Below are 15,400 nucleotides of genomic sequence, written 5' to 3' on the forward strand. Positions count from 1 at the left end.
TAGGGGTGGCAATTTCGGACACGACTCGAAACCCACACAAGAAAGTAACGGGTTCAATCCGCACGATAAAAAAACAAGTCAATTCGGGTCAACCCATTATGACCCGTTTAATAAATGAGTGGGTTTCGGGTCAACCCACTAACCCGCTATAATACCTGTCAGACCCATTAACCCTTTTTATTTGTAAACTCTAAAACCCTAGCAGAATACTTATTAATAATTTAATACCCTCTAAAGAATATATATATAAAATAAACATTCTCTCATAAGTTCATAACCCTAGCCTCTCATTCATACTTTACACTCTGATACTTACTCACACACAGCCGCCTAACCTCATCCGCTTCTCTTCTACAAACCCAATTGTCTGCTTCTCCCATTACGTCTCCTGTTCGTGAAGGTCAGATTTTTTTTACTTCACTTTCTTTCATTTTCATGGGCTCTTCTGTTTTCATTTTGATTCATGTTTTAAACCCATGTCTGTCTCTATGTGAGTTATAGAGCAACCTGGAGACCATGAAGGGCTGAGGCCACCTTATTCCGCTGGAGTTGAACTTGAACTGATAAATATGTATTTGTATTTAATTATTTACTTTGGTTGTATTTGGGGAAAGTTTCATCAAACTGTTAAAACTATTGATTTAGTTATAAAAAAAAATGAACAGGTGACGGGTTATATGGGTTGGGTCGTGTCAACCCATTTATAAACGGGTCGTATTCGGGTTGAGAATTTCTAACCCGTTTATTAAATGAGTTGTGTTCAGGTTGACTATTTTTGATCTGTTTAAAATCTCAACACGACACGACCCATTGCCAGGCCTAGGAGAAGGGTCTTGACCAGTGGTCTCAAGTTAGAACTACTATGATACCTTAGTAGTGCATGTGAACAACTCTCATCCCCCTTGTAATTTAGACTATCGACTATATTAAAATAAAATAAAAAATATGATATTTTTTGAAACTCCATGAGACCTAAACTCAAGACATAGGCCTAAACTCAAGTTCTACGACCCAAACATGGGACCTAAACGCGAGAACACAACATAGGAGAAAGTTTAAGCCTAGTATGAGAGAACCTAGTGTTTATTGAAGATAAAATCTTAGGGCCCTTTTGATAACCATTTCAATTTTTGTTTTTAGTTTTCAGGTTCCATTTTTTGTTCTAGAGTATAAAGGCAAAAAAGAGAGAATGGAAGTGAGAATGAGAGTGGAGATGAGATTGAGAGAGAAGATGTGAGGGGAGGATAGGGAGGAGTAACAAAAGTGAAAATAAAAACAAAAATCTAAAACCTATTTGAAATTGTTTTCACTTTCAAGTTTTTGTTTTCACATTCATTTTCCTCTAAACTCTAGCACAAAAAATGAAATCAAAAAACTAAAATTGTATGGTTATCAAACAGACCCTTAGTTTCTGGATTTCTAGTTTTGAAGACATTAATATGTTGCCTCTTTTTGTTTATCAACGTTCAAACCAGGCTCTGATTCCAAGTTAGACAATATGGGGTAAAATTTCATATTGTATTCTTCTCCACAATGAAGACAATTTATGGAGGTTACAAGAATGTTTTACAAGTAAGTCTTGCTAGACAAGCAATCCTATTACACCCTGAATAAAAAAGGAAACAAACTAAAAATAAAATCCCTAAAAATAAGTAACCTAAAATAATAAGGAACACATAACACTTCCCCTTAAGTTGGAGCAAAGATGTCACGCATGCCAAACTTGTTAAGCAACTTAAGAAAAACACTAGTAGAGACAGTTTTGATAAGAATATCTATCAACTGATCTTCATATATATGTCATAAATGGAAAAACAATAATCCCAACATCCAATTTTTCTTTAATAAACTGTTGGTCAATCTCCACATGCTTCGTATGGTCATATTGCACAGGATTATGAGCAATCTCAATAGCAACCTAATTATCACAATACAAACTCATGGGTTTCTCGGGTTCAAACCAAAGATCTCTCATCAATGTTTTCAACCAAATCAATTCATATATATCTGTTGTGACATGCCACGAACTTGGCTTCCACACTTGACCTAGCCACCACCTTTGTTTTTTACTCCTCCAAGTAACAAGATAACAACCAACAAAGGTAAAATACCCGGAAGTAGAACAAATGTCAATTGAACTTGCCTAAACAATATTTGTATACCCTTCCACATCCACATGACCATACTTAGAGAATACTAAACCCTTGCAAGGAGTTACCTTCAAGTATCTCAAAATACGCATAACAACACCCATATGATCAAGACTTGGTGAATTCATAAATTGACTTACCACACTAATTGCATATGCTATATCAAGATGTGTATGAGCCAAATAAATCAATCTCCCTACAAGCCTCTGATAACACTCCTTATCAGCAGAAACTTGATTAGGATACAACCCCAACTTATGATTCTATTCACAAGGAGTGTCAATCGGTTTATAATCTAACATACCAGTCCCTGCAAGAAAATCTAAAACATACTTTCTTTGGGATAGAAAAATACCCATTTTAGATCTAGCAACCTCAATCCCAAGATAGTACTTCAATTCACCCAATGATTTCATCTTAAATTTAGAAGTCAAATACTTTTGAAGGCATTGCATTTCTTCCTGATCATCATCTCCAGTTACTATCATATCATAAACATAAATAATTAAAGCTACCAATTTTTTTTCATAGATGCAGCAAACCTTCCAAACCATGCTCTCAGATACTGCTTCAAACCATACATGGATTTTCATAGTTTGCACACGACACCCTCCTTGGAAGTCACAGGAATACCAGGAGGAAGATTGTCACACTCCTATTCGGAAATAAAGAATATTCCCGAATCATGGTGGGTGAATTGAACAAAATAAAATAAAAAGAGTGAAAAATTGGTTAAAATACACAATCAAAATCATATCACATCATTACTTTATATCTTGGTTATCCTTCACATTTATCCTTCGGATATCCCGTCACTGAAGTTCATGTTCTATGAATAGCACGTTCTTCACAAAAACTCCAATATATATTATATTGTGTGAAATATTGCACAAATTAGACATGCTTGACTTGAAGATAGAGAGAGATTTGTAAATAAAAAAATCCATGATAATTCATTATTTTTACATTTATCACAAAATAAGAACTTTTAGAATACATTACATAACTCACTCACTATGATAATGATAATTATAAAATTTTGTTCAGTGCTTAATGCTAGAAATGGGGATTGCTATAAATTTCTATTTATTTTAACTTCAGGTAAGTCCATTTCTGTGCTAATTGGCCGAGTCTGCTTTTGTTTGTCTAGCTGAAGTGAAGAGGCTTCCGGAGCCAAGAGTATTCAGAAGGATAGAGCAAGACACGTGGCAACAACCCATTTGCCAAAACATTTCTGTCGATAAGGAAATGGATGATGCTATTGTTCTAAGAAGCACATTCTCATTTCACTTAGGACTTTAAACCAAGCCAGAATTCACTTCGCTCACATACTGCAAGTCAGATTGAGAGGCAAAAAACAAAAGCAAGAAAACAGATAAACCAACCAAATTTGCAGAGATGGCTTCCATGACCATGGCAGCCTCCTTCCTCACTGGCTCAGCCTCAACCATCACCAAACCTTCTACAGCTCGCAGGAGTCTCATTGTGGCCAAGGCCTCAAGTGCCCCAGAAGGAGAGAAGGGCAGCTTGGAAATGAAGAAGAGCAGCAGCAGCAGCAGCAGCAGTGGGAGGAGGGATCTGATGTTTGCTGCCGCAGCTGCGGCTTTATGCTCCATAGCCAAGGCTGCCATGGCCGATGAGCCAAAGCGTGGGACAAAAGAAGCCAAGGAGAAGTATGCTCCTGTTTGTGTCACGATGCCTACTGCTCGTATCTGCCGTAACTGATGAGGGATCAGTTTTATGATCATTTGCTTTGATTCAGTCACTTATGGTGGTTGTAATGTAAAATTTATAGAACTTGTATGTTCTTTGTATCTTTTCTTTGGACAATCTATTAATTAATCTGGCTTCTTCCTCTTCTTATTCTATAAATTCTTGAAAAATTGCAACGGGATTTAAGTTTTTCTTATGTTGCTATTGCCCAAGAGGACCTAACTCCATAAAACATAGCCCAATTTATGGGTGAATCACTCAAACTCTCGTGTTACATGTGTAATTGCGATACCACGGGCTTTCCAATTTCACCCGTTAACAACTTTCATGTGTTAGCGTTTTAGAACGAACACCAACTCAAATTGAATTTAAATGGACTCAAATTTTCCCAGTTTATTTTTTCTCTACCTAGACTTTCTAAAGTTTAATCTTAATGAATCCAAAGAAGGAAATTAGTAGTTCAATTTAAGGTTGAACTCCAGCATTATTGCAAAGAAAAGCTTGCTTTGATAAAAGGAAATTTAAGGTTGAACTCGCGTTTTTTGTTACCTTCTTTAATTACTCGTTGAACGATACTCTGTAAAAATATATTTGAAAAGAAGGAAAAAATCGATTTTTTCCTTCTTTTATTTATTTTCCAAATGATAAATATGATTATTGATTGAAAATAGGAACACCATATCTAAGACAGAAAGAAGCCAATCAGGAGCAAAAGATTCCCATACAAAAAAAAAACCAGTAAGTTGTGATAATTTCGATTTTTTCCTTCATTGTAGATTCTTTCCTAGTTTCAAATAAGGAAGACCAAATAAACTTCTAAGACAATTGTTTTCGATGATCACATCAAAACATGTATAGAAAGCCTTGCTATTTTCACTCTAATTCGTCTCTCTCTTATCCCTTTGACCTACGTGCCTAAATTTCACTCCAAAGAAAGAAGAATAGTTACCCGTTTTCCATAATTTGAGAGGGAAACAAAGTTTTAAGATAATTGTTTCCAATTATATCAAAAACACGGGCAGAAAAAAGCATGCTTTACTTATTATTTTAAATTATTTTATATATCCACAAATTATAAAATGAAAACATACCACAATCCTACATTTTGTTGACTTAGAAGGCACCCCAGAAAAAAAGAAAAAGAAAGGGAAACCTCTGGATTCATGGGCAACCTAGCCGCAGCCATCCTATATATACACCTCTTCCCTTGGGGGTATTCTATCACAAGTTCACAACAACTCACAACTCAACTCTTCTTTCAGTGATTTAGTCGGATCAAGAAGACACGTACGTTTCATATCTAAAAACCAAACCATTCATGGGACGCAGGAGGATAGATATGGAGATGGAGGCCACCATCTCAAAGCGCCGCAAGGGTTTGTTTCGCGAAGCCACCGACCTTGACTCCTCCTCCACGTCTGGTTGTAAGATGGCCGTTATCGTCTTTTCCTCAGCCAACAAGCCCTGTGTATACGGTCACCCCTCCACGGTCTCTGTCTTAGATCGCTTTCTTGGCGAACAAGATGATGATGATGATGATGAAGATGATGAAGATGATGAAGATGATGATGATGATGAAGATGATGAAGATGTTGAAGATGATGATGATGATGAAGATGATGATGATGAAGATGAAGATGATGAAGATGATGAAGATGATGATGGTGTTGTTATTGATGAAGATTTAGAAGCCAATCAAGAGAAAGAAGAGAAAGAAGAGAAAGCAGTGCAAGATGGTATAGATAAGTACGGGTTGAATGAGCATGCGGGAGTGGATGAACTAGACAAAAATATAGCTACCCTAAAACATTTCATAAAGATACTGGATTTGAAGATAGATCATGAGATGAAGAGGAAAGACTCTTGCACCAAGGATAATAATTCAGAGATTGCTTCTTCTAGTGAAGAAAGAGATCAATCCGATAATTAGGGCCCGTTTAGCTTCCGGAAGGCGACTAAAAAACACTTTCAATAATTTTTTTTTACATTCTTCTAATAAAAGCACTGTTAGAAAAAGCGCTTATAAGCATTAGTGTGCGTCCTATAAAAGCATTCCAAACTGGCCTTTAATAATGGTTGTATTCTGATTTTAATTTCCTTTTTTCTTGGATTTTGTTTAGGGTTTTGTCAAGCCTTCATTTACATTGTTTGGGAAATGTAATCCCCTCAATACCTTTTTTAATTTGTGCATGCAATTGCAACTAGCTACTGATTTATATTATCAAGTTTTCTTGTTTTTGCTTTTATTCTCTCAAGTAATTTGTGGATGCGCGCCAAGGATGATTCTAGAAAGTATTGCATTTTAATTAACATGTGCTAATGAAAGTTATATTGAAGAAAAGGTTACAATAAGTGAGGGAAAACAAAAGTATAAATTCATTAATGAAGATTACAAAATTATCCTTAAAATCCCGAAGTTATCCTTGAAATTTGTGGTATACACACAACATGAACATGGTGCCCGGATACCGAAGAACAAAATCAAGGAGAAGATTGGAACCGTAACAAAAGGACCAAAGCTTCCTTTTGAGATGATCACTGAGATTTTGAGTTGGCTGACTGTAGACGCTTTGCTGAGAGTGAAGTCTGCCTCCAAGAAATGGTGTGCTTTGATTGAAGACCATCACCACATTATGAAGCATATGAATCTGGCTAGTCCTCTGCCAATAAAATGTAGATACGGAAGGTACCATGGCCAAATACCCCCTTCTTGACAAAAAAAATATCTGGTGTATGTCCCGTGTTTCCGGCTTGTTTGTCGAGAAGCATCATACTCTTCCTGCTTGCCGCATCACAAATCCGGCTATCAGCCATGCGCATGACTTTGCCTAATGCACATTTTGGGTGTGTAGAATGAAATGTGCTTTTGTTTCATTGACTGGTGAGGCCAAATTGGTATGTGCTTACATCCAAAATGATGAAGTGGGATTTGAAGTTATGAGTATTGGAAAAGATGGGAAATGGAGAGCCTTGAAACGCCCAATCCAAGGCTGCTTGAAGAAAAATGGCAAATGGGCAACAAGAAGCCAATTTTCGTAACTGATAAGGTTCATGATGGGGTTTGTTTTTGTTCTGAAATTATAAAAGGTGGGCAAGCCTTGTGTGTCTCAGGGGAATAAGACCAGACCAGAGGGTGCGACTTAAATTAAGAATTAATGAGGATTGATCAGAGCAATTGCAATTTACATATAGTTTCAATACTTCAGTTGTTTATGACTATGAAATTACATTCTCTGTTCTTCCTCATATGATGTACATCATACGATGTCCGAATTGTGCAAGGTCGGAGGCTGCGGATTCGAGTACCATCAAATCAAATCCAGGAAGTGAGGAAACATAGAGCGCGCGAAAGCTGCCACAAAAAACACATTCATCCGGAACCTAGAACATCTCCTAACATCTGATCTTTTTATGATAATCTAAATACCCAAAAACTAAAATTTTATTAAGAAAATATAATAATTAAGGAACAGTAATTTTGCCCGCAAATAGGATACACAATCCAAGCTAATTATACAAACTCAGGGTTCAAGAAAAATCAAAAGACGCAAAACCTTGATACAGAATAACACAAAATCCAGTATCCTATTTGTTCCTTCGGTTACCGAAAAGTAACAGCTTGGAGAGAGAATCAGGGACATTGTTCTCATTCACCATGGCCACTTTGGCCGGGAGTAACAACACTGCAAGTTCATAAGTTGATTCACCTTTGCACACTCATTCGCTTTTCCCATTTTGCTGGGAACCAACAAAATTGCGAATGACTTCCATGGCTAACTGATGAGCAGTCTTATCCTGCAGCTTTGCAAGTTCATCCACTGCTTCATATGTCTTCTTATCAGCAAAAAGCTTCAAGTTGTAACGAGCTGGTGCCACCTCTGGACCTTCCCATTTGTCAACCAACTCCTGAAGTTTCTCAAATCCCTGATACAATATACCAATTAGGGTCACAACCATTGCTATCAGCCATTCCAATGACCGACAAATTTTCTTAACATACCCATGTAAACTCCCCAAATTTGAGATTAAACCAACTTCTTTATCTGGGACAGGCCTAAATATAACACAGTAATCTTAGAATCTTATTTCACCACTTACCACGCGGTTTGTGTAGCCTCCGAAGGACTCTTTAGATTGTCGTTTACGTCTCCAATAATAAAACAAAGGTTCCAAAACTTTTTCCAGGTCTTGAACCTTGACCTTGTTCATGAAGCTTCTTGCTATTGAGGTTTGATTGGGTGTTCCTCCAAGCCAGATCTATTTTAACACAAGCAGAAAAACGAATAAAATATGAGTTGCTTTCACAACAATCTGCATTTGAGCATGAGAAAAATTGCACATGAACCAGCATTTGAAATACCTGATAGCTATTGGGACCATCACCAACTAGTCCAAGTTCAGCCATGTATGGCCTAGCACATCCATTAGGGCAGCCAGTCACCCTTATAACTACAGATTCATTGTATTTCAGACCAACCTGAAATTCAAAAGTTATACTTGTTACATGCATTCTGATTCCTTATCCACACATGATCTTGATTTTCCACATTTTATTAGTTAGTGTTTCGTGGAACATGATTGTTATTATGGTAATACCTTCTCAAATACTGCTCGAACCCGCTTAAGAATGTCAGGTATACCCCGTTCAGCTTCAGTTATTGCCAGTGGGCATAGTGGGAAGGCTGGGCACGCCATCGCAGTTAGGTTGAGAGGGTCTACGAACCTAGGATGCTGCCACAATCGGAACTGGTCAGTAATATCCCCAATGATGAAAATTCATAACCTAAAAAATGTTTTTATCATAAACACAACCCAAACAGTTCAAGAAATTTAAGACCAAATAAGTTAAACAATAATTGTTTGCATAAGTCCTGACCACTATCTGAGTTTAAAAGATTCAAACTGAGAATAAAGGAGGATATCCCTTGAGATCATGTGGAGCCTACATGATTTCCCCCACTAGATCCTACGAGAAAATAATTTGCAGCCTAGATTCCACACTAGATTACTGCAAAAAGCAGTAGAAACATCACCATCTAATGCACATAAATAATAGCACCATTTCCAGACAGACAGCATCTCAGTTGAATAAGATACTCCGTCCTACTGAGTTGAAAAGTTTCACTTGGCAGTAAAAGATATTTCACAGAATAGGAAGTGAGCATCCAGTAACCACAAGTTCATATTGATGTTTGATGATGAGGGAGTAAAAGAAAAACATCTTACCAGCAGACCGGCCTTTGCAAGGATTGTGGTGATGGGACGTTTCCATGCAGTGCGAATATCACACAATATGATGTTCTGGTTTGGTGTGAGCCTTATGCTCAAATTATACTTTTCTATAACCTCTCTCAATGCCTTCTTCATAACTCCACCAATACGACCATTATCGACATGAAGCCCACAATAATAACTGCCATCACCCTACCAAAACAAATATAAATAGTCAGGACATACATCTGGGGAGAAAGGTACTGGACGATGGGAATGGAGCCAATAAACTAGGCATCAGTGTAAACAGTATGATCTACTAGAGTTATAAATCAAATAGGCCATACATAAGACTCTCAAGATATTGCAATTTCAAACCTTGGAGACAGAATAAAAAACATCAAAAATTGTACGTCAAAATCACCACAACAAACCTGCTTGTTCCACCCCAAGTGACTTTTGAATTCCCACTCTGGCAACTCGCGGAATTGCTCAAATTTCTTTCCATAATATTGTTCAACTACACTTCTGAACTTTTCAATGCCCCACGAGCTGATCAAATATTTCATTCTACTATACTTTCGATCATCTCTTCTCCCATTTTCTCTTTGTGTAACAACTATTGCCTTAATTGCATATAGGATATCCTCTTTGGGGACATAGCCCAGTGGTTCAGCCAAACGGGGAAAAGTGGTTTCCAACCTATGCGTTCTTCCCATACCACCACCAACCTGCAATGCAAATTATGAGAAACCATATTTGTGGAGAAAATGAGCTCAAATGTAAATGTTAGAGAAGAACTTCATCTCACATATAGGTTGAACCCTTGAGGCTCCCCCTCATCATTAGTAACAACCACAACACCGATATCATTTGTGAGAATATCCACTGAGTTGTCTGTTGGCACTGTAACTGCAATTTTAAACTTTCTGGGTAAGAACTGAGTTCCATAAATGGGCTCGGGTGAATCAGTGAAGTTTGTTCCATGAGAATTATCATTGCGGGCCTTTGTTACTTCAGGAGGTTCTGCTGTCAAGAACTTCTCTCCATCCACCCATACGTCATAGTAAAAACCAGACTGAGGAGTCAGCAGTGCTGCAATGTTCTCTGCAGTCTGCTGTGCAAAAAGGTAATCTTTTCTTTGTATTGGAGCAGGAGGAGCAAGAACATTTCTGTTAAGATCACCACAGGCACCAAGGGTTGAACCCATGCTATTAATGATGCTACTCATTACAGTCTTAAGGTCCTTTTTCAGAACACCATGGAGCTGAAACGTTTGTCTTGTGGTCAAACGAAGGGTACCGATTCCAAACTGATCGGCAAGATCATCCATGGTCAAGTATAGTTGGTTTGACACTTTTCCACAAGGGTTCTTTGTACGAAGCATAAATGAGTAGGACCTTCCACCACGTTCATCTCGGTTGTATTGTTGATAGCTCCCATGGAACTTGATGAGTTGTGTAGCAGCCTCATTTATATTCGGGGCATCAGTCAAAATCTCCTCGTTAAGAGGGTATCTTATGTAATTGCTCTGTTCTTTGAATATTTCAACCTTACTTCGCTTCGTTTCAGTTACAGTTTCAGGCTTTGCAGGCTGCAATACACAGAAACTATTAAAACAAGCACTTTTCCTACCAAGAACTAACAATAGGCAATCTAACTAACATTCAGAATTTTCTGATTCATGAGGCCCTCTAGGAGCCTAAATTTTCCAAAATTGTAGGTTTCCTAACAAAACCAAGTGATAAAACTCAATAAAGCACAATAGCCCTTTCACGAGGATGTCAGGAACTTCACATCACATTTGAAACCACAGGGGGCAACAAAAAAATTCAGGTTTTTATGAGCTAATTCATTTGAAGAGGCAAATAATCCTTTATCACAAAAGCATATGACAGGCATAAAAGCAGGAAGCAAAAAAACTGGACCCATTTCCTCTGTTACACATAATAAAATATTAATTGAAAAATAAGCAAAAAAGAAAATACTTTAATTCTTCTAATTTTGTTAAATAAGTAATAAACACATGTTTGATCACTGAGAAAGGAAAAGAAAAAAAAAAAAAAAAAGAGAAACCAACTTCTTTCACAGTGACTCTGGCAGATATTAACAAAAGTAAAATTGCAGTCTATACTCGTTTATCACAGCCACGTTTTCCTTCATCATAATCCAAACAGAAGAAAGCAACATAAATGAGAGACAATCAGCAAAACAATTAAAACAAAGTGCTTACATTTTGCCACATTTGTCTCAATCTCTCACCATAACACATAAAAGAAGGTTAATTTTATCATCTTTCTTTTACTTTTCATTTTCTCGCATTTTCTGAGCATCCAAACAAATACCAATCTCTCCGAAACAAAACAGAGAATCAGATAGTAATTAAACGCACCGTAGCGACGGCGCGAATGAGCGAAGAAGAAGCTGACGAGATCGGCGCGTGTCGGCTTCTGGTGAGACCAAGCGAGTTTGCTGACCTCAGCCCTTGATACCTAGCAATCTGAGCCTTGGGCTCCCCCAGCACCGCCGTGTTCGCAGCTCCGAACGGCGTCGTCGTCGTCATACCAATCAAAACGACAGCGTTTTCACGAGGTTGAAGAGAGAGAAGCCGCAGAAGAGAGTTGCGGAAGTGGGGATTGAGTGGTGAAGGGTAAGCGGGTGGAAGCAAAAAGAGAAGGGAGAGAGAAAAGAGAGAGGCTTTTTCTTTTTTATATTTTATTTTTTCATTTCGTCCTTTAAAGTTTTATAGTGTTTTATTTTTATGTTTTTTTAATTTTGTCGTACGCCCTGACGTTGCAATGTCACGTGCCTGCCGCGGGAACGATTCTGTTTCGAAGACTGTGCACAACTGTTACGCGCTGAGGGCGGAGGAGTGGGGCGCGTGGAGTTAATCTGAGAAGCATATGGCGAAACCAAAGTTGGATACCAGTTGGATGGTACGTTGAATCTGGATAGGTTATCGTTTTACCATTTTATCCATTTACCGTGGTCAAATTGGGCTGCTGGTTTTCTATAATAAAAAATAGCCGAAAAATAAGTTAGATATAGAGAGTTGGATGCGTGTGGGGCTTTATTGGTTTTTCCTTTTTCGGTTCATATACAAAAGCTGCAAGCCGGCTTCGGGTTTTTTTGTTTTTTGTTTCGCAGCTGTTTTACTTTGGTCAATTTGGGCTGACTCGCAGGACAGTGTAAGACAAACTCCAAGAACCAGAGAAAGCTATAACCAAATATGTTTTCTCATGGCTCTATATTGGTGCCCTTATTCTAATCGTATTTCTCTTCTCAATATTATTTTATAGAAGTAATTCGGATTTCTTCTAAGAGGAAAAGAAATAATAATAAGCTCAGTTAATTTTAAAAAGGTTATAGTATTTCTGAAAAAAACATAACATGAAAACCATCAGGTCCTCGAACTTTTTAGTGCGCCAATATCTTTAATAGCTAAATCAATTTCATGCTGAAAATTAGCATCAATAAACCAATACTCTTGAAAACGGAATGGAGTTTTGGACTGAGGAGTACAATTATCAAAGTTAAATATAAATTGGACTATAACCTAAATTAGAATTATTAATAAGTAGAACTTTCATAAAGGAATTAGGAAATAGGGGTACTCTCGGCATTTTAAAAGTTTCATTAAAAGGAGCCAAGTGCTTCTCGTGTTTTTGTCGTGTAGCGCTTTTAAGAAGAAGCACCTCTCAAGTGCTTCTTCCAATGCCACCCCAAGTGCTTTTGAATCTCACCCAAAGTGTTTTTGTAATTTTTGTCAAACACCATTTTAAAAAGACAAAAGCACTTTTACACATCCAAAAATGCTTTTCGCTACTCCAAAAGCACTCCCAAACGGGCCCTTAGGGTCACAAATTTTAGAACCAAAGAGAAAAGCAATGTAAAGTAGAGGATCCTCCTAAACGTTCAGTAGTGTTTTAAACATTATTAAAATCTGCGATCATTAAGATTGGCAAATGACAAGGAAGTTGGATCAAACATAATTTTGGACATGTCTTTGTGGGTAAGGTATTGCTAAAGCCAATAGAGAGGTTTTAGGATCACACATTTGTGTAATAATATAACGTACATGAAGAGAAGCATCATTCCAACATAATAGCAATCCACCTGATCGATTTATATAGGAGAAGTAATAAACTGATTATAACCAAAACAATCGAAACTTCCTTCCCAAAGAGGAAGATGGGAGCAGTAAGCATCATAAATTGGTTGAGAGAGAGAGAGAGAGAGAGAGAGAGAGAGAGAGAGAGAGAGAGAGAGAGAGAGGGAAAGAGAGAAGGTCTTGGGTTGGGAGGAGCCATCTCCCAGGTTGTTGTTACCCGTTTTCCATTATTTGAGAGGGGGAAACAAAGTTTTAAGATAATTATTGTTTCCAGTTATAACAAAAACGAGTGCAGAAGAAAGCCATCTTTAGTTATTATTTTAAATCACTTTTATACATCCACAAATTATAAAATGAAAACTTACCACAATCCTACATTTTGTTTGACTTAGAAGGCACCCAAAGGAAAAAATAGGAAAACTTTGGATTCATGGGCATTGGGCAACCTAGCAGCCGTCCTACTTGTATATATATATACGTATACCTTGTTCTTCCCTTGGGGACAACAACTCACAACTCAACTCAACTCAACTATTTGGTTCGGTGATTTAGTGAGATCAAGAAGACACGTTTCATATATATATAAAAACTAAACCACATTCATGGGACGCAGGAAGATGAACATGAAGGCCACCTTTTCAAAGCGCCGCAAGGGTTTGTTTCGTGAAGCCGCTAACGTTAGCTCCTCGTCTGGTTCCGAGATGGTTGTAATCGTCCTTTCCTCGGAAAACAAGCCCTATGTCTTTGGTAACCCCTCCGTGGACTCTGTCTTAGATCGCTTTCTTAGCGAACAAGATTCTTGTACCCTTGATCTTGAGGAGGAGGAGAAGGACGAGGAGGAAGACGAGGGGGATGAGGAGGAGGAGGAGGAGGAGGAGGATGATGATGATGATGATGATGAAGATGATGATCATGAAGGCAATCAGGAGGAAGATGATATAGATGTGGAAAAGCTCCAGGTCTTGTTGGATAAGCATAAGCCTAACAAGCACGCCGGAGTGGATGAACTAAAGAAATATAAGGCTTACGTAGAAGGTATCAAAAAGAGGGTGGAGCGTAAGATGGATTCATTGGGTATCAAGTTGGATAATAGTTCAGAGATTGGTTCTGCTAGTGAAGAAAGAGATCAATAATCCGATAATTAGGGCATGTTTAAAGCTGGAAAGGCTAAAAAGCACTTTTAATATAAGTTTTTTTTGGACATTATTCTAATAAAAGCACTTTTAGAAAAGGGCTTATAAGCATAAGTACTAGTGTGCTTCCTACAGAAGCAGTCCTTAATGGTTGTATTCCGATTTTAATTTCCTTTTTTTTTTATTCAGATTTTAATTAGGGTTTCAAGCCTTTTGTTCTGTTCAAATATAGATTTTTTATTATTATTCCTTTCTCTTATGGAAAAATCTCTTCCTTCCTGTGCTACAAAACTATGATATGTTAGGCATCATTGATGGGACAGTTTGTTTCTTAAACAGGTAACACTCTTACTCGCAATCCTGCTTTTACTCAGTGGAAAAATTCACCAAAAAATCATAATCAATTCATAACATCTCTGAAAAATTCACCAAAAAATACCCCCGATTTCTTGCGACATTTTCTACATCTTTTGAGATTAAAAATATAATTTTTACTAAGAGAAAAATTCAAATAATTTCTCAAACTCAAATTTTCTTATATACTAACAATAACACTAAGCTAAGATCATAAGTCTTCCTCACCACAACTCTTTCTCCAATTATTACTTCAACTTGTCCAAAGCTAAGTTTGGATTTTCAAGCATTGGTGAAGATAATGTCGCAAGGAATTTGAAGAAATTTTAGGTGTATTTTTCTAATTTTTTTAATGATTGTTTGTGAATTTTTTAAGATAGACACAAAAATAAAACATTAATGACACGTGGCGCTACAGGATACTGACACTCGTTGGAAACTTTGACGACGTGCCCATTTATTACTATTTTCCAATGTTTTGACTTCCAAAAATCATACAAAATCGGAAAGAATCACCAAAAACAATCCCGGACTCCTTGCGACATTTTCTACATCTTTTGATAATTTTGATTAAGAGAAATATTCAAATAATTTCTCAAACTCAAATTTGCTTCTATACTAGCAATGACACTAAGTTTAAGATCATAAGTCTTCCTCACTACTCTTTCTCCAATTATTACTTCAAATTTCTCAAAGTCAAATTTGGATTTTCAAGCATTGTAGTGGAA

General features: G+C 37.3%; 3 protein-coding genes and 1 pseudogene across 3 annotated transcripts; 3 read left to right on the forward strand and 1 right to left on the reverse strand.

Moving 5' to 3' along the window:
- Positions 1 to 3,429: 3,429 nt before the first annotated feature.
- On the forward strand, positions 3,430 to 4,022 carry LOC110755196 (Photosystem II 5 kD protein). Its single transcript, XM_021956367.2, has one exon. It carries the CDS (start codon positions 3,549 to 3,551, stop codon positions 3,873 to 3,875), a length of 327 nt encoding a protein of 108 aa, XP_021812059.1. The 5' UTR covers positions 3,430 to 3,548; the 3' UTR covers positions 3,876 to 4,022.
- Positions 4,023 to 6,311: 2,289 nt separating this feature from the next.
- LOC148294943 (uncharacterized) lies at positions 6,312 to 7,146 on the forward strand (annotated as a pseudogene).
- Positions 7,147 to 7,287: 141 nt separating this feature from the next.
- Positions 7,288 to 11,782, reverse strand: SIR (sulfite reductase). The gene is made up of 8 exons (XM_088252116.1): positions 11,467 to 11,782; positions 9,886 to 10,668; positions 9,509 to 9,805; positions 9,090 to 9,287; positions 8,460 to 8,594; positions 8,224 to 8,340; positions 7,962 to 8,120; positions 7,288 to 7,787 (listed from the first exon to the last, which is right to left on the reverse strand). Exons 1-8 carry the CDS (start codon positions 11,635 to 11,637, stop codon positions 7,581 to 7,583), a joined length of 2,067 nt encoding a protein of 688 aa, XP_088108242.1. The 5' UTR covers positions 11,638 to 11,782; the 3' UTR covers positions 7,288 to 7,580.
- A 2,005-nt stretch (positions 11,783 to 13,787) lies between these two features.
- Positions 13,788 to 14,318, forward strand: LOC110755234 (uncharacterized). The gene is made up of 2 exons (XM_088252317.1): positions 13,788 to 13,986; positions 14,104 to 14,318. The coding sequence occupies exons 1-2, from the start codon at positions 13,788 to 13,790 to the stop codon at positions 14,316 to 14,318; spliced, it is 414 nt and encodes a 137-aa protein (XP_088108443.1).
- Positions 14,319 to 15,400: the final 1,082 nt, after the last annotated feature.

The sequence above is a fragment of the Prunus avium genome, chromosome 4, assembly GCF_965620075.1.
Source record: "Prunus avium chromosome 4, drPruAviu1.hap1.1, whole genome shotgun sequence".
Classification (NCBI taxonomy): domain Eukaryota; kingdom Viridiplantae; phylum Streptophyta; class Magnoliopsida; order Rosales; family Rosaceae; genus Prunus; species Prunus avium.